Source organism: Cebidichthys violaceus, unplaced genomic scaffold, assembly GCF_023349555.1.
Source record: "Cebidichthys violaceus isolate CVI_PGR_0920_01 unplaced genomic scaffold, fCebVio1.0.p SCAF_1, whole genome shotgun sequence".
In the NCBI taxonomy this organism is placed as follows: Eukaryota; Metazoa; Chordata; class Actinopteri; order Perciformes; family Stichaeidae; genus Cebidichthys; species Cebidichthys violaceus.
The window spans coordinates 10,577,416-10,601,872 of NW_027176262.1; the positions used below are offsets into that span (position 1 = coordinate 10,577,416).

Genomic DNA, 24,457 nt, shown 5'->3' on the forward strand with positions numbered 1-24,457 from the left:
AGCATTTATAAATCTTATTATTCAACAATATTCACATTACAACATCAACACTGCTCTGCTAGTGACAGGTTCTAATAATCCCAATATATTGTATAGTTACTTTGTAATACATTATCGAGAGGCACTTCCAGTAAGTCTGGCAATAGAGGAGCTACAGTATTGTGTCTAAATTACAAAACAGTAAAAATAAATATTTTTCTAAAAGTTTTTTGTTATAATATACTTTTGAATCTGTACAGTATATATTTTTATACAAAGTCAAACAATATCTAGAAATAAAATTTCATATTCCACTTAAACAAATACTGGTGAATCACACAATGTCCCCATCCTGTAGGTATTGCTACATGTGTTAAGTGCAAGATACTGGAGAGAAGAAAAGAATTTAATCTGTGAAGTGCCTGCCATTGAAAATAAAAACATACCAGTCTTGTTTTTCTTGCTTTCAAGGTGGTGAAAAAAAGTTTGTTTTGGTTTCCCTTGAGACAGACAAGGAAAGCTGATGAATGTAGCATTCAAACAATGTAGACATACATACATGCATGTGAAAATGGTATGGCACAGGAGCATAGCCCCGTTTTTAAACCAGTGAAACAACAAACAATAGAAAAAAGGAATGTTTTTGGTTAAGCCGTCAAAATAAACTACAAGGGCTTTAGTCAGAACAGAGTGTCAGCTGCACTGAAGTGCTACTGCTGCCTATTGACACGGCAGTGAAATAACAACAGACAGCAAGGATAGCTCTGGTCTGTTATGAATGCTAAAATGGTTATTATGTTGCTTTAATCTGCCCTGTCTTCACATGAGAACTGTTAAAAAATATATATGCATATCCAGACGTCCTCCCCATGTTTTGGAGAACACTGACAAATAAGAAGATGCAAGACAAATGCTCCTTTTAGGGCTCATTTTGTGCAAATCACAAAAAAAACACAAAGTTTAAAAAGTTTCTTTGGTTTGCACAAGTTAATCCAGTGTGCAGCAATCCCCTTATTCTCATAGTCATTTCAAATAAACCACTGACATTGGCTTTTATAAACTAATATCATTTTGTTGTAGACCCTGTACGTTTGTTGTTTTCTGGCCCAGTTTTTACACAAAGATGTTGCAAAACGAGATTTACGAATGACACAAATGTTGAGAGCCAGCAGGAAGTTGATATTACCAAGGACCAAAAGGAGGGGAGTCAAATGAAATTGAAGAGCAACACCCTCTGAAAATCTTGTTGTTGCTGACCTCCAGTGGTTTAACTTTTCACATTGCTGCAGTGATGTAGTAGTGTACTCCAGGGTGTGTCAGTACACGGTGACATCACTGCTGGGTGTGGTTACAGGTGCAACAAAGACAATCCCTTACCACTGATGCTGTGTGTGGTCGCAGTGAAACACTCCTATTCAGACTGCTGATGAGTTACTATAAACTGAGACCATGTTTTAGGCTCTTTTACTAAATCCCTTAAACTTGACATTACAAGTGACCATTTTGCAAACAATGCCGCTGTGTTTCAATTTGTCAACATTGTTCAAATTTAGATTATTTGATAAACTGTTCCAACGAAGATTAAGTCTGCATTACTTTTTGCAAGTTGCATTATTGTTCTGAAGTAATGCAGTGCATACTTTTGAAATTAAACTGCATAATCAAGTTATAATAATAATAATCATTAATTCAAACAAATGTTCACTGTTATGGACTGTGCTAAAGGATTTTACACTGTTGAGAAATACATGAAAAACAATGGCTTGGCCTGGGAACAAAACATTTAGAAAATGTAAATATGTTAAGCATACATTTGTGGCAAACACCGGCAAAAACACTGGTATGATCCTTTCATTTCATTGCAAAAACAACTGAACCCTGTTCTTAGACAATTGAAGGAAACAACCAGTAGACCACTCCCTTGTGTCTCATTTAAAAAACCCTAAATGGCAACACACAACTTTGGATTATCAATGAAAAATATAGCAACCCCCAAATTCTACCACAGCTTTGATTAAGTCTCTTTGATTACTGCACTGTAGTGAACACAGTGAGGCAGGGCTGACAGGGGGGATCAGAGGTGGGAGGCTTCTATTGTGACTAACTGGAATCCTAGTGAGCTTTGAATTCTCTGAACGCATAGAGTTCAAGCAAATAAAGTGAAAGGAGTGAAAGGAAGTCTACGAATTCCCAAACATAGAGGTGGAGCATGGGATGATACAAATGTAAGATATAAGAAAAAAATTCATAGCAAGAGTATGCACATTAGACTGCAAGTGAAGCATCAATATACTGTATGGTGCATCAGTTATTTACAGTGCAGGAGCACAAGCCCATTCATGTGGGCTCATGTGCCTGTTTACAGGAGGCAGGATGCTTGCAGAGCTTTTTACAGTATTGGTTAGTTTTAGAATAACTGAAGATTGAAAACTATGTTGCTGTACAGAGCTTAAAAAATGCTCAAGTAAAAGACCCCAGTCGATGCCTCACATGACCCACAGATGTGTAGATCAGTCGAGTATCAGCTGGTGTTTCCAGATCATTTCTACTGCTACAGGTAGACTTATAGTGACAAGCCAATGCAAGGCTATTGGAAGACATTTTGTCCAGGTGGGGACTTGGATAAATCCAACTGCATCTTGCTGCATAAGCTACAAATACACTGCTGCACTTTGTGTTTGCAGGTCATTCAGGTGTCAGATATCACTTTGCCAAGCAACATTATGGACTTTCTTTTTGTCTGAGGTTCCTGTCTAATTCACTTCAACACTGGAGGTAAAATTTTCTTTTAATAAATTCACTTACAGTTTGTAAGATCTTTTAGACCACAAATGAAGCCAGAAATCTTGGTGTAGTCATGGATTCAGACGTTGAGAGCCACATTATGACAATTACTAAATCAGCAAACTATCACCTTAAGAATCAATCAAAAAATTTAAATACTTGTGTCGCAGCAGAATTTAGAAAAACATCTCCATTCGTTTATCTTCAGCAGTAGGCTCTCTAAAAGTTGATCAAACAGCTGCAGCTGGTTCAGAACACTGAGTCCTCACTAAGACCACAAGAGACCGGTACAGTTATCACATCTTTGCACTGGGTTCCTGTCTGTCAAATCATTTACTTTAAAATACTACTGTTGGTTTTTAAAGCACTGAATGGTTTAGGGTCAAAATACATTTCTGAACCGTCCAGACGTCTCCGATCATCTGGGACAGGTCTGCTTACTGTCGCCAAAGTCAAAACTAAATACGAAGAAGCAGCATTCAGTTTTTCTGCATCACATATCTGGAACAAACTCTTAGAAAACCAGTTTTCCAACTCTCGGTTCTTATAAATCAGGACTTAAGAGTTTTCTGTTAGCCACTTTGATTTGATTTCACAATTTAATTCCTATTTAAATGTTTATTTGTATTGCCTTGTGTCTCTTTTCTTAATGTCGTCCATGTCTTACGTGAAGCACTTTGAATTGCCTTATTGAAAGGTGCTAACTTGCCTTGCCTTTCCTCTCAACTACACAAACAATAAGCTCAGGCTTTGGTTAGCACAAGCTTTCTTGTTCATAGCAGTAAACACAAGCTCAACCACTGCACCCTTTTGTAAGTACAGTGAATAAACAGTCAATGGCATTATGTTGCACAGTTCAGCCCATCTTTGCACAATGGATGCTTTGATAACAGTGCAATGGATACAGCTGAGGATTTAGACAGTATTAACATTAGCTTAACTCTAATTGAGTTAAGAAATTGGGTCACAGTAGGGCAAGTTTAGCCAGTAAAAACTTGTGTCTGTAAACAAGCCTGTTAAATTGATTGCTTTGTCTGTTTTTATCAAGTTTATGTGAATAATGTCTAATGGACTGGTTGCTTTGCAAGTATATCGTATCCTTAGCAGATGTTTGTATTTCTATCTCAAGCTGTTTACATTTTTCCTCTCTGGAAATGTTTTTTTCTCCGTTTCATCATCTCAGGTAGTGATCAGTTATCAGCCCTCACCCAGCAACTCACCAGCCACCAGCAACTTACATGGCTTCAAATTGTCCGTTTGCTATTTTGTTTCAGAATGTTTACAGAGACGTAAGAAATACCAATACTTCCTGGCATTTTGTGTCGTCTCCTCTGCACCTCAGCTAATCGTTAAGGGATTTACAACTGCAATGTTGCAAATAACCTACGTGCTACAGAGCTGAGACTAAATTTACAGATCAATGCTGCTTAAAAACTTCCGACAACTAGTGCCACTACAGATATAACCACACACTCCCTCAGCTGCTCCAAAAAATGCTGTCAAAATCCAAGAAAGTCTTTCAATTGAATTAAAATGCGCCCTTATTCACGCTGCAATTTTGAAACAAAGTACCTGCTACAGATCAGTAAGTGAAGACACAAAGTATTCCTAAATCTCTGGATCTGAATCCCCAGAGTTCCCTTGTTGCTTTTCCAATGTCAAATCAAATCACATCACATCGCATATCCCTGTAACACAATTTGCAGACTTGTAGATGTATATATCATCACATGATTTTGAATCCGACCGAACTGGCTCATCTTCAAAGAGTTACATCTCGAGGAATTTACTGAACCATGAAAAAGATCTAAGACCCCCCTGACCCTTCATAAGCAGCTACAAGTCAAGCTAAAAGGCTTCTCCCTCTCCTCCTTCCTCTTTCATTACTAAGTCTCATTACTGTGTCCTTGTTCACACTTCCCTCCATCACCACGAATCTGAATCTGAGGACATCAAAAGAGAGCACAGACACAACTTGTTAACCCATCGGCTTCGTCATGAGTAAGGACTACAAATGAAAGGAAAAACCCCGGAGGTCTGCTGACCTATGATCAGATTTCAATGGAGCTTTTTCTTACGCTATTGCACTTCTTTAAAAAGAAACCACGCAAAATGCAGACGTCATCTTCAATGACAGCTTGTGTCAAAGCACATTTCTCTCCTTATCTGCAAGTAAAATTCATACATCTCTCATCCTGGCTTTTTTATTTGCTGTCTTTGATTTCCTCAGTGTAGGAAGAGAAAACCCTGATTACAGACAACAGCATTTGAGATTATAACAAATGAATGATTTGGATCTGATGGAGACCTGCAGATAGTTTCTTGAGAGTACACAGCACCCCCCTGGATGGCAGTAGGCTCCACAGGGTATTTTCTTTTATGTCTTATTGATGTAAATCCTCTTGAGTGATTGGGAGGTGTGAGTCAGCTCTGGCCTGGGCCACTATGGCTTACGGGATTACTTTACTTTCTGAAACATTTGACCTACATACCAGGCTGTAGATGATATTGCAAAGAAGAAAGAATTATTGTCGTTACTGTAAAAGTAAGAAAGCACACATTGGGAAATGGCATAAAATGTGGACACAAATTCTGTTTTCTTAGAAAAACAACATTCCATATTATTAGCTGTGTTGAGTCTTGTAAGTTAGTTTTAAACATGATAAACAGTATGATCTGCTGTGTTGGGGCATAGGGACCAATAGGAGGCTGACACAGAGAGCAGACAAAATGAATTGTAATATACAGTATAATGTGATCAATAATCTTGTTTCTCATGTGGTTCCTTTGTGATTCGCAAAGGGAACTGCATGTCTCAGTAGACATGTAAATAAATAAGTGAATTAATAGTGCTGCAAATAGCAGAGATAGAAAATCTTGAACCAGTGGCAAGCAAAAGGAGAAGGAAACTGCAAGTCCTCTTTTGTTTAATTTTCTCTACGGGTTTCTGCCTTCCTGAGTTATGTGGCCTGGAAACGTGTAGGTGTGCTGGACTGACTTTGAGTAACAAAAGACAGGGAGAAAACATGTGGACCAACATTGTTTTACATCAAGAAACACTTGTTTTGTATGTTTTTCCTTGAGCGAGAATAAAGCTTTTAGAGCAACAGGGTTCTTTGTTAAGCTTCCTATCTATTATGAGTACGAAATGTGTTTCTACAGTCGCTGCATGTGTATATGTGTCTGTGAAGCTTGTGTGGGTGTATGTTTGTATACACAATAGACTACAACTGGCCCTTTTTTCCATCTCCTTCTGAAATCCACACAGCTGAGCCTCAGCGGACACAGCTTTTTCCCTGGCTTTCATCCCATTGTCTTAAAGGAGAAAGGACTTGTTACACATCCTCAACCAGCTGGGTGGCTCTACAGTGTGCTGATAACACAGGAGAAAAGGGGGGGAGGTAGGGTGACAGTGTATTACTCACTGGTGGAGTGAATCTGTGAATCAGCGTGGTTAGCCTGTAGTGCAGGATGGGCAGCCTGGGTAAGGGCAGGGCAGCAGATCCAGACTAAAACAAATACTCTAGCAAAAACAAGTACAGTCCCAATCATTCTCTTTTTTTCTTTTTTCTATCATCTCACCTCTCTCTTCTCATCAGATGAACTGGGCATGCATCATCCCTGTCCTCCCAGTTTTTGTTAGGCACGTATTACCCAAAAAATCTTCTACAGTGTTGTGTCGACGTGATGTGCTGGCTACCATATCAAGAGTTTAGTTAGGAAAGAAACAAACATTTTTAGACAATGTTCAGATCCCTGGTTATAAGAGGAGTTCAAAGTTCATAATATCACTCTGGATCCTCCTCTTTTTCCCCTGAAGTCTCTGATTGCGGAAGGATTTCTTCTTCCTCTATAACCGGTACCTCTTCCCTTTCATCAAGACCGTCAATCAACTCCTCCTCTTTGCTTGCTTGCTCCTCCTCTTCCTCATGAATGGCTGTGATCGGATCGGTGGGGCTGCCGATGCAGTTCGGGTCCCCTCTCTCAGACTCTTCCTTGTCCTCTGCAGCAATGACTCTTTTCCACATTTCATGGTTTTCCAGAATATGCTGCGTTATCTGGCAAAACACTTTCCTCCTGCTCACCTTTTTGGTTTCTCTTTGCTCTGTCAGACACAAAGTCAACAGTTAGACAAAATCTCTGAAAAAATGGCCATGACGTTGCTTTCTTGCCAAGAGTTATATGACCGGATTTTCTACACTCTGATGTCTGCACTATAAATATGAAGCTACAGCTAGGAGTCTGTTAACAGCATATCATTAAGAGTGCAAACAAGGTGAAACAGCTTGATTGACTGTCCAAAGTTTGCAAAATTAGCCAACAGCACATTAAGACCCTCTAATCAACAATTCTATCTCGTTAGCCTAATACATGCAAAAACCTAAATGTTCTGATCGTTATCTGGCAACCTCACACTGACAACAAGATTACAAGAAGTTTTTGTTTTTTACAGATTAAAGAAATTTGATTAATTTTTATTGTTGAGTTTTAGCTGCGCTTTTCTTTTTAACCCTTGAACAGGTTTAGGTTTGCTGTTTCCCTCTGTTTTCTTGTCTTTATGCTAAACTAAGCTAAGCTAACCATCTCCTGGCTTCAGCATTATACTATCACAGACAGATATGAGTCGTATCAATCTTTGAATCTAAATCTCAGGAAAAAAGCAAATAAGTGTATTCCCCAAAATGTAAAATTATTCATTTCATTCAAATGGCTCATTCAGTATGTTAGCTGTATAACAATCATTGCCAGTTTCATAGTTAGAATCTCTCTCTCTGTTGGCATTATTTCAGTATATACACAATTGAATGAAGTTGCTCAAGTAGTATAATTGCCATTCAATAAATGTAAATCATTGCTATTTTTTTTTAAAAATGACAAAGACAGATCTGTGAGATATTTTCAGCAAAAGTAATTATTAAGAGGTTGTCATACGGGAGGTACCACAACTTGTAGATGCATCCTCATCTGCCATATCCTCCTCTTCTGTATCATGTCCCTCCTTCTCGTCTTCTGGCTCCATCTCTCCCTCAGGTGGGTCAACCCAGCGTCCCGGCATAAGAGCAGCAGAGTCGTAGGATGAGCACAGAGGTCCCACTATGTGAGTGATGAACGACTCCTGTAGTTTAGCAAGCTGAGGAGCGGAGCGGTCCATGAACGGGCTGATGGGAAGGCCCAGGTTTGCTTCTTCATCACCCTGGATGGGTTAAAACATGGCAAATATGTGAGAAGCACAGAAATGATAAACTGTCAATGTGCTGGAAAACGGAACATACAAACTTATTATATTTTATAATCATGAGATTTCAAGAGAGACATCTTTTCTCTACTGCCCTATATATTTATAGCTCCAAGACAAAAAAAGCAATAGACTTGAAGTTAATCCTGCAGTCTTTTCAATCAACTGAATATCACTTCTTAACAATTCAGAATATTTGAATTCAAACTTTGCAAACCATCTTCAAATAGAATAAAGTAGAGAAAACAGGAGTTTTACCCTCTGCAGACCTAATAAATGCATAAAAACAATTGTACAAAAATAATCCTTCCTGTCTGCTTTGTTATTGGGCAGCATATTCAAATTGTTGTTTACAAAATAAAACATTTCGAACTATTACTAGTCAAATATGTGAGATATATTTGAGATATGTGTGATACAACTTTGTTGTTACATCCTGGCCATTTTGTTTTTCCTCTTTATTTTTTGTAAATTAATGTTAATGTATATGTATATTAAAAAAAAAAAAAGATATATATATACAGCTCAGCAGCTCAGAGAAGTTGCAACCTCTGGGTACAGTCTCTATGGCTGATCTAAATACTCACATCAATATTCAGATGAATTATCTTTGACCACCAAATATGCATAGACAGGGTGAATCAACCAAGTCAGACACCAAGCACTATACCAGATATTTGTAATTGCATGTATTGAGGGAGCTATAAGGAGCTAAGTGTCAAAGTCAGAGCTATCAATCTGGCAATGGAAACTCATTTTTGAATTTATTCTGCTGATTGCATTCCTGCATTCCACAAACTGAGGCCATGTCTACAGTCTGTCAAAACACATCAGCAAAATACACTGTTTCTGAAAATAAATGATAAATGGATTAGTATGAATACATTTTTTTTAACTAAATGTATCTTTATCTTTATTTAATCACTTTTAATTTTAGGATTTCTTGATAATAAAGATGGCTCCATGTGGCTGTGGTTTGTGTTGTAGTGTATATATATATATATATATATATATATATATATATATATATATATATATACATTGTGACTGCACTAATTGTTCAGGTGTGTGCGTGTGTGTGTGTGTGTGTGTGTAGTAGTAGGGGGAGAGAGAGGGAATTGTTTATCATAACCAGAAATTGCTAATACTTTGAATGTTAAAGTGGTGCAGGTGCCCGTCTGCAGTAGTCTCTAACAAAATCATCATAATCCAATCCAGGAGACAAGTCTTCTGACTATTCTATTTCTGTTCAAAGGGAACATCTAGTTGCACACAGAAGCACTTGCTGAGGGGTCCGCGAGCAAAGTAAGTAAATCACTATCATCTGCAGAGGTGCTGTTATGCAGTTGACCCTGACCTCGCTGTGGAGGATGTGAGCAAAAAGATGAATTGCAATGGAACATGACAATTACATCTCTATCCTTATGAGCATTTTCATACATTTCCAGAAACTGATGACAGTTTGTGGGTTGTTGGTCACTGGAAATCAAATCTGATCAAGCCACAGTCATGATTTAGCAGATATAGAAACCGTAAGATGTTTTTTCCAGCCACAATGCTAGAATTGTTTTCAGCTGGAGAGACTGTGTGCGTGTGTGTGTGTGTGTGTGTGTGTGTGTGTGTGTGTGTGTGTGTGTGTGTAATCATGGCAAGATATGGTCCTAGAGACACGATTTTTCTTAATTTTGAAATGCTACATCAGAATGTCGTGGTTCTCTCTGAGTGAAACTTGAGGTGGTCTGCTATCAACCTGAGGTAAAATGAGTTCGTAGCTATGCACCATTTCCTCTAAAGTCTAATCTGAAGTTAGGCAAATTATCTCATGAATGTGATTTGAAGTTAGCTCATGCATGCGATTTTCCAAGCAATCGTTGTATTCCGAACAGCACATGCTCCAAACGGCCTTGTTCTTGGCTTGTGCTTGTTGCTTTCATTGGTTGCCCCCTGACAGCCGTGAAAGCAGCCATGCCTCCAATGGACACCACACTAGTCTGTCTAAATGCCAATAACTTGAAAGTAAGATTTGGAGGGAGATTTATAAGCATACTTGTTCGTAGAACTCGTTGACAATCCCCTCTGTCCACTGCAGGTGCAGCTCCTTGCACTTCAGCGGCCCGTTGACATCAGCCAGCTTGATGCACATCTGGCACACCAGCAATCGGTCGTTTTCGTTGGTCCAATCAATACCAGACACCCCTTCATCACCCACCTGGGGAGATGTGCACAGGAAAGTTTGTGTAAAAAAGAAAAACACAGCTATGGATTGTCTAGAATTCCCCACTGATTGGTTGTCAGCTGTACTTCCGGACTAAAATCTAAAATACTTTATTTTGTTACAGGAACAGAACAAATTGACAAACAGAAGCTGAGAACAGACAAACACTGCAGATAGATTAAGGACTTTTTAGTTTTACATTTTATTATAGAGATTTTTACCTTTGCATTAAACTCTGCAAGGAAGTCAAAGTGCTTTTTGAGGTCGGTGGCCAGAATGGCTTCAATGACTAAGAAGCGGAAGCGCTTGAACTCCACATGTTCAAGGTTAGCCAGGAAGTTATACTCAGGTCGAGACATGAAGAGGTTCCAGGCTGAAGCTGCATGGTGATTTTCCAAGACTGAACGATCATTGTACAGAAGAGCCTACAATGGAAGGACAGAGGAGAAAAATAAATTAATATTCAGTCTTGACATTCAAGATGTAAGCTGCTATGTGTTTCACCATAGGAGTTTTGGTATTGGTTGTGAATTGCTGTCTTGTAGAGGTGGAGCTTATTGGTACATACACTGCAAAATATAAATATTCTTCTTCATATCATCTAAACTGAGCTCCTATTGTAAAGATGTATGCTGCTGCACTCATTTACCTGTGGTGCACTAGTAGCTACTAGAAAGGCGTTGGTTCTTCCAGGATGGTCATAATCGTGCATGGCGGCAGCTACATACAGGGCCATGAGCTCCAGGCCAGGGATAAGGCTAGCCAGGGAGCCATAGCCGTCCTCCTGCACAGAGTTCATCTTGGACACAAGGAAGCCTGTGGCACCAGGGTTAATGCCATTCTCTGATTCTACTGGCGAAAACAAAACACAGCACACTCCCCAGTCACTGATGGTGCTCTTTGCGCAAATACTGACACCTTATTGACTGCTGTACTTGGACTTATTCAGGAAAAAACTTTCAGCATGTTGACTCATTACATCTACGTTATCGATCAACAGGATGTTGTTGACTATACAATGAGTCAAGTGACAGAACAATGTCATGACACAACAGGTGAGAATAATACAAATAAATACAGTGTTAAAAGTGAAAGTAGGAATAGAATGACCGAGAGGTATGCTATCACACTATACTAGTGACTTTGTAAATGAACACAAACATGAGAACAATTAAACTTTTTTGTTAGTTTTTAAAGCTTCCTCTGTGAATGTGTGTGAATATAATGACATGTTTTATCGGGACACAAGAGCCTCCCCACTCAATTACAGTAAGACAAAAAGGGGCAGAGAAAACGCACAAATTTGACAAATCAACATGAGGTTGGATTTCTTTTTCTTTTTATCTAATTCTTTTTGGGGGCACTTTATGACTTTATCAGAGTGTTAACAGAGAGGGATGACAAAATCCGGGACATTGTAATTCATGTTCACCATCTTAATTCCTGAACAACAGGGGTGAACTGAGAGTGGATTTGTTTGATATTGACAGAGAACAGTGATTGACAACTATTACATCCTTGATTGACATCACTCCAGTCAATCAAAATGTCACTCCTAGAGTGGAAACAAAAAAAGAGATTTCAACTGCCCGGAGGCAACATTCTTGCAGGTAGGTCTAAGGGGACTGGACTAGGACTGCAGATGGAATTTAGCTAGTAGCTAAATCTGGTACAAAGCATAGTTTTTCTTTTTCTTAACCTGTATGTATCAAACATACTCACCAGTGTGTATCCCATTCTCAGTCAGCAGGGTGGGTAGGCCTGGTACAGGCTGAGTGGTGAGGTACCAAACAGCATGTAGCACGTCAGTGGCATGGATCCGGTTGTGATCTGGGGAGAGTAAGACAAAATATTTATTCACACCAGTGGAGGGCAGTAAGACCTCTGTATTCAAATCCCAGCTGGAGCGGTAATAAACATTCCGCTATCTTTAAATTCTGAAGTGTAACACTATCAAACTGTTAATGACAGTAAATGTATAGCACAAAAGACTGTTTACTTGGTATATCATCTGTCTGAGGGAGAGCAAACCAGACATTTTTACAAAAAGTACAATGTCCCCCTGAAACTGTGCTAAGTATAAAACTGAATACAACTACAGCATAAACAATTTCAAATATTTTATTTAAAATGTACAGATCATGCAATCAAAAACTTCTTTCTTGGAAACTTGATATTTCTGCCAACCGTGAACAATCAGATTATGACATAATACTAAGTCAAAAAGTGGGCCTGGTGTAGTTTTATTACTATGACAATGCAATGCATCCCCCTTGTGGCAGATAAAGGTAATGCTGGGTATCAATATTTTACTTGAAGAATTTGATAAAAATGGAGATCTTCTACTCACAAGGAATGACCCTGTATCCGTTCTCCAAAGCATGGAAGTAGTTCATGAACTCTTGTACAGGAATTCTGAAGGTCTCAAATAGACCTGCATCCTCAAAGAGCTTATAGGAAACCTGGGACATAACATGAGGAAAACACACCGTGAGTCATATCTAATCTTTGTAGAGCTTCAGATGTAAAGCTGGGTCAAGTCACTTCCCATTTCACAGCACACCTTTTCTTATAGAAAGGTCTAGTATCTGCTAACACAAAATTGTTTCTGGAATTGATGACATCTTGGCGAACACTGCATGTCTGATTTTTGCTTTCACTTTCTAGCGTTGTTGTGGCTGCAAGCTTCAAATGCAAATCCAGTCTTTCCATCGCCTGCACAGCTGACATCACCACATAAAGCATGTGGAAATTTCCATCAATATGAGATCATTTTGATAGAAACAGTATTGATGTGTTTTCATTACATAAATGTCACCTGGGTTTCAACATTTCCTCACTAATTAGTGTTTACCTGACTGAGGATGCAGCCTGTCTTGCCATGAGTCTTCTCCACAAGACTGAAAATGGGAAAGTTCCAGTTGTTGAGTTGACTCATCAGAGGCTCCAGAGCTGGCAATGCTAAAGGCTCTGCGGCCAAGATTGGCTTGTCCTATCAGGGAGGAGAGGTCAGAAAGATACTTGCAAGTACAGTAAAATAAAACAACAGACTTGGGTCATTGCTTGATTCAATATGTAGATATACATTATTAGACTGCACTGCTGCTTGGTTTTCTAGCATTTTGCAAAAGCATTTTCAAAAATATATGATGTTAATTGAGCAGTATTTCTACCTAATAACATTGGATAAATCATTGTAAAAATAATCCTAATCAAAGGATATACTCAATCTTCTTTATTTCTGCTTGTCTCTGGAGGGATTTGAAGCACATTAAAGTACATAAACGATAACAGACTTTTTTTTCCCCGTTACCAAATTAAGCCTCTCTGATTGCCTACCTCTGGTGATGGCAGGAGTGGGTGAAGAACGATGCCCTCTGCCAAATACTCCCTGCAACCTTCCCTTGCTTCAGGCAGCTTCTTGCCTCCCTCTCCCTCATCTTCATTCTGTGCAAAGTCACTGCTGTCACTGTGGTTGGTCTCATAGGTGCTGTCGTAGGTGCTGTCATAATCTGAAGAAGCTATGGCACGCTCATCTGGGGAGACATTACATTGTTAGATGTGCTATTTAATGTAACCATGTGACGGTTAAACAAAGATACAATGAAAGCAGTTGTGGAGAATGTTAGTCTGAGTGAATCAAATTATCAACTCAGAAAATAAGATGGAAGAATAGTCTATATTTATCAACCAGGTTAGATTCTGGAAGCATTTTCTTGTATATCACATTCATAGGCTGCTATTATAGGCTGTAGTTGTTACTCGTTTACCTGGATGGGGTATTCTGTCCCCTTTGTCGACAGATTCTACCCTGTGGTTTAGTCGATTGTTGAACGGCCTGCCACAGCTGATGGAAAGAGAGCAGAGAAACACCAACCCATTCAGAGGATAAGCTAGTCAATCCGGATCATTCTCTCTCATCTGATAATCAAAACAAGTCCTGTTCCCCCAGCACAGACTGATGATTGACTAATTTCCCTCATTTTCTTGCAAATACTCATACACAACTTGAACTGTCTATATTTATAACTGCTCATCAAAGTGTAACAGGAGAATGAATCCAGTGTGTGATCGCATGTATGTTACCTGCCGCAGAGTGATGGAGGCCGCCAGTAAGGGGTGGTGGAGCTCGGGGCGCTCTGACTGTGAGTTAAGGCTCTGTGGTGGCTCTTGTGGGCCACAGAGCCAGGGGTTCGCTCTGTCAGGGGCCCAGACGGCTCAGGAAGCTGCACTGAACATGTTTTGATGGTGGGGCTTGAGGCAGGCGTGCCCTGGTTGGGAGGAGATGGGCACGGTGAGCCCAGAGGTGATACGTTGGAGGGGGGGAACCCTGAAAAAGAGAGCGTTTCAGTATTTGTGTAATTTGCTCTTGATACTAGTTGTCATCTATCTTTGAACTACTGTATGCTCAGTGAATAGTCAAGCTGAAAAGAATTTTGGTAAAAATGTTTTCCAATTTAAAACTAGTGTAAACAAGGATGTCTTATACCCATGTAACATACTCAACATGTCTCAGTGTGTTAAGTAGATTAGCTCACCCACACACACACACACACACACACACACACACACACACACACACACCTGGTCTTCCCAGTGGTTTGCTGTAGAGGTGGTTGGAGGTGACAGAGGGAGCACAGGAGGCAGACATGGAGCGACTCTTTGAGATGGTCATCATCACAGAGTTGTTCCATGATTCACTGATTTAATGTAAGAAAACCAGCACTGTTACAGTTAAAAAATACTGTAGTCCAGTTGATTGTAGTGCGTGAGTGAGTGAGAATTACCTGTCTGTGGTGTGTTTGATGCTGGCTGAGCGGTCTCGGCGCACAGGGCCCGGCTCTAAGGTAGGCAGCCCTGTAGCTGAGGTGGTCGTGGTCCAAGTTGACGAGATTCTCCTAAGCAACCCTGGGGGCAGACTCCGTCTTAGACGCTGTAATACAGATAAAAAAACATGTTTGCAATCAGAAGCTACTAATATTTGCACCTTTTTGGAAACTACAAAGATATGACCTTGTCTGTGTGTTTGTATGAAAAATATATGTAATGATATGTGGAACTAATGTTGAACATTTATAAATAAATTAAAGTCCGATCTTGCTTCATCTTCTAAACAAGAATGTTTTAAAAATGACAGGCAAGGCTGACAAAGAGTAACATTTACTCTATGACCATAAAAAAGCCAAAAATACCCTAAATTTGCACAGCAAGAGACTAACTAGAACATCAGGAAAAGAAAGGCAGATACAGAACCTCACAAATATTGCTCTACTAAGTACGTAAAGTGACATCTCAGCCTCAGGAACATGTTTTAACCAATAAAGAGAGCTTTATTTTCATACAGAAACGTAAAGACATCAAACTAGAAGGATGCCATATTTGTTCTTCTAGTCCATTCCTGTTTTTTAAAAGTATGTAGAAGACTGAATGGTAAGTAAAAAAGAGGCGCTTGTTTCCCCTGTGGTGTCAATATATCCAATGTCTCTCTCTCACACACACACACACACACACACACACACACACACACACACACACACACACACACACACACACACACACACACAGAGGACTATAGAGGGCAGCAGAGGATTTAACTTCTTCTACTGAAGGAAAGCATGTCCATCCCTCTTTGTCTGTTCACTTCTTAGGCAAATAAACATGCACACACATGACCTCATAGTGCTCTGTGGTAAACCTCCCTCCTGTAGTTAAGAAAAGCTAATCAAAGCCATCTATTAGTATGTCAAAGAAATAATTGTTGTTTAATTACTGTGAACATCATCTCTGCTTTTGCCATTGTGAATTTTATAACTGAGGGAATAAAGCTTTAAGTGCAGATCTGAAACATCTGCTCTGCATTATCATGCAATAATGTAGCTGACAATCAGAAGACTTGTTGTTGGCTGTGATGGATTGCTGCGTGTCATCTTGTACATTTTTACATGAAGCCTCTTAATTTTCGTACTATAGCAAAACAAATATAAATCACTATGGTGTGCTTCGGGAAATGTGTGGCTGTAATATGAGATGTTTTAAAGACAAATCTGTGCACCAGAAGTGTGGTTACATTTTTAGGAGATGCAATAAACTTGACAAATAGCCAGAACTGTTGGAGTTAAATTAGGTGAAAGCCAAATTGTTCCCTGGATTTAATAAGAAATGAAACTTGTTTAAACGGGGTGTGTTTTGCTGCCCCGTTAAGCTACGTCAAAACGAGAGAAACAAATGCACCTCAGTCAACATTTCCAAAATTTCTGTCCTTCAGATCTATACAACAGGGCAGCACAAGTAAGCTGAATCACCGACTTTAACCATTGCTTTATGCAGACTCTCCAATGAGCTAAAACAAGACAGTATCTCATTGAGTTTCACTACATGGCTCGAGCATTTGAGTGCAACCAGGCAGTTTTAAAGCTGCTTGTCACTTTCCTGGTGGGCTATCCTGCATTGCATCACACGCTTTATTTAGTTTCCTTGCCTCCTTAAGTGAACGCACACATTTTGAAGCACTGGCCTTGTAAAACATTAAAAAGCCCTCTGGAAGCCTGTGCGTCATTGTTAGCTACATTAGAGGCACACACTACGCCAGCAGTGATGGAGGAAATGGAGGTGATGACTGCAGGAAGAGCTACATCAGACCATACGCACAAATGTATTGTTCTGCAGCATACAACAAAACTTAACTTTGAGACAACTGTGTCTGTTTCTATGAACACACGTCTGGTAATACATCTAGCTTCACTGATTCAGAGATATTTTTGTTTGTAATATTTTATGATGGTTAAAATTCTTTTAGTCTAAAGGGGAACTCCAACGATTTTACAGATCAAGGTCTGTTTATAATTCATTGGGAGTACTACAACATATGGAAACATGGTTGCCTTTTGTGGCTCCAGGAGGAGCTGCATGAAATCTGATCAAGGGTTTGAACACTACAAGAGTCCGGGGGTGTTGAGTTAAAAAGATATGAGCATACCAGACCTCTGCAGCTCGCTCCTCATTTCTTCTTTAGCTGCTACAAGCATAACAGACCGAATTTTCAATGGAACTATCGGCGGCTAAGATGCATTATACACGTAATGTAGGCGCAAGGTATTGACAAGGAAGGAGAATACGTAAAATAAAAAAGAGATACCTCTGGTTGTGCTGCATTGATTTTTATATTTTTCTTGCCAAATGTGAGTCTCACCATCTCCTTGAGGTGCAATACTAAATCTGTGGAGTACTCTTTTCAAATTAAGTGATATCTAATTGTGATGAATTGTAAGCAGCTCAACTAAAAACCGATTACTACTTCTCAGAAAATATAGTAGAGAGGCTTGGGGAGGTAAGAGCATATTTGTTATTGCACAAGAAGATAAAAGATTAAATAATTTCTTGTTTCTTTCTAATCTTTTTATTCATATTGTGACACCTCAGATTTCTTTGGGGATCATTTGGGGGGTCCTGATCCTCAGGTTGATTTTCAAACCTGTATTAATCAGCTTTATACAACAGACCAAGATGTGATTGAGCACAATTACAGTAATTCCTACAATCAGTCTTGGGGCGATTAGTCATTCTGGGTGGCCAATCAATGATTCTTATTAGCTGGTGAGTAAACTTCCAATTAAAATCCTTACATCATTGAAATTTGAAATTGGGGTTCAGCCATTGGAAATTATCTCCAACACCTAACCAAAGACACAGAAATGAAAAAAAAAAAAAATTTAAAGGAAGACAAACATTTACCTTTGGAATGGCCAGTCTCTCTGCTTTATCTGGCCCCTCTTCAGAGTCAGAGCAGGTGTGTGTGTCTGGAGAGATGCGAAGCCGGTGGAGCGGCTGGAGGCTGATCTGGGTGCTGAGGAGGTTGCTGACGGCCTTCAGAGAGCTGCAGGTGTTAGGGGGCAGCGAGGGGTCTGCCAGCAGGTCTGAGATCAGACCGTGGGCCTCGCCCATCACCGCGATGTCCACTACCACGCTCGTGCTCGACTGGAAAAGAGAGGAAGAGATAGAGAATGAGATAATCATTCTTTGTTCATCTTCTCTAGTGTAATGCAATGACGATGAACACACGTCACACTACACTGACGCACACAGCGTCTTTATCTTCATACCTGAGCGAGAAAGAGGATGTGTTTGTGTGTGTGTGTGTGTGTGTGTGTGTGTGCATCTGTCTTTATAATAAATTAAACATTTTATGGTCCCAGAAGGAACACACTATGGCATCTTGTCTATTGCTTGGTCACGTGATGTGAAAGTCTTAAAATGTGATAGAAAATAAAGCTAGTGGCATGATGGCTTCATGTGTTGTAGAGGTTAGTGACAGTTTTAAACATATCATATAATAGACATCCTACAATATTCCATTAAAGAATAACACACAGTCCCACGCCAACCCCCCACTGCCTACATTTAGCTGTCACTGATTCATCATATTGACTGATAAGCCCAAAGGTTCATCTATGTCAAAGGTCAACCATGTTAGGTTTCAGTAATGGATTCCACCATTAATGTCACAATTTGCTAATCAGCTCCTCTTTAGCTTATAATCAATTTTCAGACACTGTGAAACGCATGTATCCACAGACACAAATGTATATACGTTTACAGTATATTTAAGTGTATGCATGCAACATTTAGCATTTGTAATTAGCAAAGTTAATCCATATGAATGCGGCAAAAGCTAAAGAACGCATGAAAAAGAAGTAGTCGATTCTGTAGACTTTGGATGTAACTCACACATCTTGCAAAAATGCAATCATGGAAAACTTTAATGTATTTGATAGTGTAAGGATGATGTTAAAATCAGTAATAATGAATGGACACATTAATGTGTCACAGTTGTCAGCAATGACTTAAATTGTGTTTTTAAGATATATTACAAACCATTGCATTGCAACCTATTTTCATCAACTTCACAGATTTTTTTAAGTCACAAAGGGAAACTGATTAAGGTTGGATACAGCAAACTACACAACTAGTGATTTGAGGTGCGGTGATAGGCAACCCTAACCCAGCCCCCAAACAAAACAAAAATACTTCTTTCACTGTACCAAAACAGAAATTGATTTACAAAAAAAAAAAATCTTTTCACATTTCTGCTGCAACATCTGTGGAATCGGTGAAAACAATTAAAGGAAAACACACCATTTGGTAAGATAGAAGAGACACCTGCAATGAGGACAGTGCACTGCAGAAAGAGTTGGAGGATAGTGAACTTTGTAAGAGTCAGCTGAGCTGTGGCTCCCCACTGAACCCTGGATGAACTGTGTTATAAAACAATACTGTCAAACTCGTGGCTGATCACACAGTTTTTCTGTTTACTTTCCATTCTTAGAACATTTTTTCAAAGTAGTGTTTCTCCCACTTATGCCTGTGATGTTGACACTTCAAGATACAATCATAAAGCTTTGTGAATGTTTAAAATAATCTTGGGAATGACTGGCAGTGACTGGACCAGAAAGCTAAAGTTTTACTATAGTGATTGGCAACGTCTTTCTTCAGCCAAACACTAGTGGTGGATATTGATTGTCAATTCAAGTGATGAAACAATACAGAAACTTTTTTTGATAACTTACATTAAGACATATTAAGACATTTTTTATTTAAGAAAATAGAGAAATATACTTCTCAGAAGATAAATATTGTCCCAAGACAAGCAACAGTACAAGAACAGTACAAAAATCATGTTTCTCTGCCTCTCTTTAATGGAATTTGCAAGATTCCACAGCACCAGAAGAAAAACAGCCAATGAGAGCTCAGGAGTCTTTTACAAAGTGACAAAAAGTTATTCTTATTAAAGTTGCCAACAGTAGCTTTAAACCAGGAACTATCTGATCAAAAAATATGTAAACAAGATTACAAATTTGACTACACATTCGATGGCAGTTTTCCTCAGCGCTACAAACAAATTTGAGTTGGTTCAATACCCAGCCCTACCTAACAATCAGGATGTTTTCATGCTTCAAGTTTAAGGTGGACTTGTATTTGGATAATATAGATGTAACTGTCTCTACTCTTGACAGCTTGAGGAAAGCAAATTGCAAAGAAAAATAAAATGCTCTAAATGTAAAATGAAAAGGTTTTGAAATGGAAATGATAGGAAAGCTCACGGAACAATGGCCGATTGCTATAGGGTGGGTTTATAAAGACAGTCAAACTAGCCGTCATATTTTATCATCTTCCAATCCTGCTCTCCTCCTGCATCCTTCTCTCCCCCACTGTGCCAACACATGAAGCAAATAAGCTCACGTGATCACTCCATCCATAAGCCTTCACTCTCCCATCTGCCTGCCTCCCCAGGCTACTAGGCTTGGCGACTAGCAGCAACCTCTGCTTTTGGCTCTCTGCTTGTATCTGTGCCTTTTTACTTTTTATGTCTCACTTAACTCACGCTATTATTTTTCTGTACGGATCTCTGCAATTACTAGGTTAAGGTTATAAAAAGTGCAGGAGGAGTAAAGGGGAAAACATAAAATGTAACAATAGCAGAACCACCCCTCTGTTTTATAACAAAATGACAGATGACTCTCATAATATACTTCCTTAAACAGATTGTATTAGGTCTTCAAACATGTCGCAGCTCAGAGCTGTGATGTGATGAGTAAATGCATGAAGCACCTAGGAAGACAGTTTCCAGGAAGAGCGCGTGTCTGTATGTGCGAGTGTGCATGTGTCACCTCAACCTGAACAAAACCCATTAGACCACTCCAGAGCTTTATGACATCCTGCTATTGTGACATTTACCTATTACCTGGCAGTAATGGTCTCTGTTCAGCTAATGTCAGGGAGAGAGTGAGATAGAGGGAGCATGACTGTGTGTGTGTGTGTGTGTGTGTGTGTGTGTGTGTGTGTGTGTGTGTGTGTGTCTGTGTGTGTGTGTGTGTGTGTGTGTGTGTGTGTGTGTGTGTGTGTCTGTGTGTGCTTAGGACACTTCAATCTGTTAGATTTCTGATATTTGAGCATTTAAAAAAGAACAAGCCTACATACAGCATGTGTGTACATTTGCAAGCTCATTCAGTGCAACATGCATAAGCATTTGAGCTGATATAGTGTTACAGAGCATCGTTCTGGTAGAGACACAGTGGAGAGGCAAGGCGAGGAAGAAGGTTATCGATTCCTCCCAGCATAAAGGCCCACAGGAGACAGCAGGCGGAGCGATGGTCAATGAGTAAATCAACAGTGGGAACAGATGAGTGTCGACACACACACACACACACACACACACACACACACACACACACACACACACACACACACACACACACACACACAGGCATGCGTGTACCAGAATTGCCTCTTGGGACTCTGTCAGGCTTTCAGAGCAATACAGTACATGCTGTGCACAGAAAGATGGGTCATAATCCCTCAACAAATGCAGTGCACTGTAACAGAAGACAATATTAAACACTGGTATATGATGATGAACACAGATACGTAAAACAGGATCTTTGCACAACAAGCTGCCAAGAATAGAACCACTGATTTGGATCTCTAGTCAAAGCCACAATACATCATCAATGTTAAAAGGTAAACAAACATTCATTCAGAGAGAGGTTGTGCATTTAGATGGATACATACAAAATGTGAGCCTTAAAAGTTTATATACATTACAGAACGACCACAATATTGAGTCAATATATGTCCGACATCTAAATAAACAGCTTTATAACAGTGATTGCTGAACTATTTAATCCAAATAGATTGCATTATATTGTTTTTAAGCCAAGAAAAGTAAGAAAGTAGCAGTGAATGAAATGATTCACCACTATACTATTTTTTTCTCTATTAAATTACCTTGAAATTTGATCATTTAAAAGGCAACCTACCACAAGAAACTCAAATAGAGAAGTCCGCACATGCACAAAAAACAGGAAACGTGACTGGAAGACAACTCACACATTTAATATTCGGTTTTGATTCCAGTCAACATGCCTGAACCACACACACTATTGGACTATTCCCTTTGTCTATGTTATTTTCATGGTGATGTACACTATCACTCCCTTTTTCTCATATCTGCCTTTTCCCCTTTTTCCACTATTTCAGTTTTCCCTCTCTACCCCCATCCCCCAGCTCTCTACTGAGAAACTGTTAGGAGATATGTAGGCAGATCAGGCATAAAGGCAGATGGTGAGAGCAGAGACGGAGTGATAAAGAGCGACAGAGAGATAAAGCAAGAGAGTGATGGGCAGACAGAGAGAGAGAGAGAGAGAGAAAAGCTGAGTCCACTGGCAGGCCATGGCCAGTCAAGTGAAAAAGAGAACAGATCACTCGAGCAGGCCAGCTGAGCTCCTCCACAGACATATCTACAACAACTGTAAATACAGCACGACAGTGGGGAGCTTCCCATTGTTTCTGTACTACTACACCAGCCGTACAGAAAAAAAGTTAAATAAGGATTAAGCTTTCACACCTCTCGCTGCTTTAATATTAATGCTGAAGCAGTAGCAGCCAACAAAACATGCCAGAGGCCAAGTTCACGTTCTGGAAACCGGAGGATGATTGCAGAATTGCAAACAGTTGCGGGATTACAGGAGCGTCTCGCAGTAGCAAGGCTATTAATCATTAACAAATATATCTATTGATTTGGTAACAATGATGTGGTAAGTACGTGTTTTGGACGGAGTACAGGCTAGCTAAGGAGTGTTTTCTGAGCTGGTCAAGATGTATGAACGCCAGGCACGACCATTTGTTGGTCGATTTGCAATGAATCTACCTGTCTCTCATCTTCACGATGTGCAGAGGCGGTGCTAACGCAAAATCAATAGATATCGATGGAATTGAGCTGAACTCAAGTTTAAGTTGAAGATAGTGAAACTATGCAAACCCTTGTGTTAGTGTGAGATAACACATATCTATAAACACATCCACATCCACATCCACCCCTATGACATGCTGCTCAACAAATAGAACAAGAGTGACACTGAATCTCTCAACAGTGGCTTCACTCTCCTACGAACACCAGTCTCTCACATGCGTAATTGACCTAAAAACTCAAGATGCTTAATTTAGACATTGCTTCAAGTTGTCCTATTTAAACAATCCCATCATCACTGATTAAATGGCTCTCCTTTTCCTGCACATGTGTACACACACACACACACACACACACACACACACATACACACACACACACACACACACACACACACACGCACACAGTCACACACACACACACAGACACAGACACATGTACATAGAGCACATACACCCAGACTAAAGGAGAGAGACTCCAGTTAAACCAATACTGCACCTGTTTGGGAAGGTGTGTATTGTCCTGATGGCGCCCCATGATACTTGATGAGTGCCTTCTCTGCATCCTTTGCGTTTGGTTTAAACACAACTGCTCAACCCTGATCTTGCTATCTAGATTCCTATAGATATGATACAGAAGCGTTATGCTCTCTTTGCTTCCTTAAACCCTAATTCAAATGTCACAATCGTAAGAGTCTCTGACATTTCAATAATGTGGTCCACGAACACTTCCTCGCCCTCTCCTCTCCTCTGCTCTCCTCTTCTCTGCTGCTTCATGAACCTCCCTCTGTCCTCTCACCCGCCCCTGCCTCTGCATCTGCCAATTGCAAATGTTCACTGGTGGTTCAGGGATGAGAGCACCTGCAGTACACTGAAATCAGTTGTATTGAAAATACCTGGTTGCTAGGATACATCGGGACAAAGATCAAAGTGACTCGACTATGGACCATAAAATTGTTGTTTGGGGCTCAGTTGGCCACAGTTATACTACGCCCACTACTTGTCAAGTGTTTCCTGTGATAGCAGATGATGCATGACAACCGAGCAGCAAGTAGTGTGCATTATCAGAAGAGGGCTTTCTGCATCAGGAAGCTGAGGTACATATTGATTCATTAAAAGTCTATTAAGATGGTAGGTTTGTTGTTGGCTAAAGCTGGATATGCATGTCCAGTATGAGAGAAGATTATGGATGATTCAAATATGAAATCTAAACCAATGTTTAGATACATAGGTATTCATAAATAGGTGGAGAGAGTATAATATAAAGACAGTTTTCAATTGTTTGTCTAAAAGATCATGCTGACTTTAAAAATCTGGGAGCCTTGGTGTGAAAAGTCAAACCAGCAAAATGGTGAAAACTATTCATTGATGTCACTTTTTTTGCAAAATGTCTATGAATGAACTTTTCTTTCTTAACCAAGTATCTGTATTTACCTTGCTTAGCATGCTTATGACAGTTAAAAAATGTATCCTGGCCCAATTAGCGGAGAGGGAGATATGTG

The 24,457-nt window shown here is 39.7% G+C and overlaps 1 protein-coding gene across 4 annotated transcripts in view; it reads right to left on the bottom strand.

The window, feature by feature from the left end:
* pde3a (phosphodiesterase 3A, cGMP-inhibited) overlaps positions 1-24,457 on the bottom strand; it is a 48,853-nt gene continuing 24,396 nt past the window's right edge. For 2 of the 4 annotated variants that reach the window (XM_068710089.1, XM_068710113.1), the window contains exons 2-15: positions 17,946-18,188; positions 15,002-15,147; positions 14,799-14,914; positions 14,301-14,544; positions 13,985-14,061; positions 13,554-13,750; positions 13,069-13,206; positions 12,565-12,676; positions 11,937-12,044; positions 10,864-11,066; positions 10,436-10,639; positions 10,047-10,208; positions 7,696-7,957; positions 1-6,868 (exon numbers count right to left, since the gene is read on the bottom strand). In XM_068710089.1, coding sequence (XP_068566190.1) covers positions 6,552-6,868; positions 7,696-7,957; positions 10,047-10,208; positions 10,436-10,639; positions 10,864-11,066; positions 11,937-12,044; positions 12,565-12,676; positions 13,069-13,206; positions 13,554-13,750; positions 13,985-14,061; positions 14,301-14,544; positions 14,799-14,914; positions 15,002-15,147; positions 17,946-18,188 — 2,529 coding nt within the window. In that variant the 3' untranslated portion in view covers positions 1-6,551. The remainder of the gene's footprint in view (positions 6,869-7,695; positions 7,958-10,046; positions 10,209-10,435; positions 10,640-10,863; positions 11,067-11,936; positions 12,045-12,564; positions 12,677-13,068; positions 13,207-13,553; positions 13,751-13,984; positions 14,062-14,300; positions 14,545-14,798; positions 14,915-15,001; positions 15,148-17,945; positions 18,189-24,457) is intronic. The other 2 variants (XM_068710098.1, XM_068710106.1) reach the window with 2 other exon arrangements.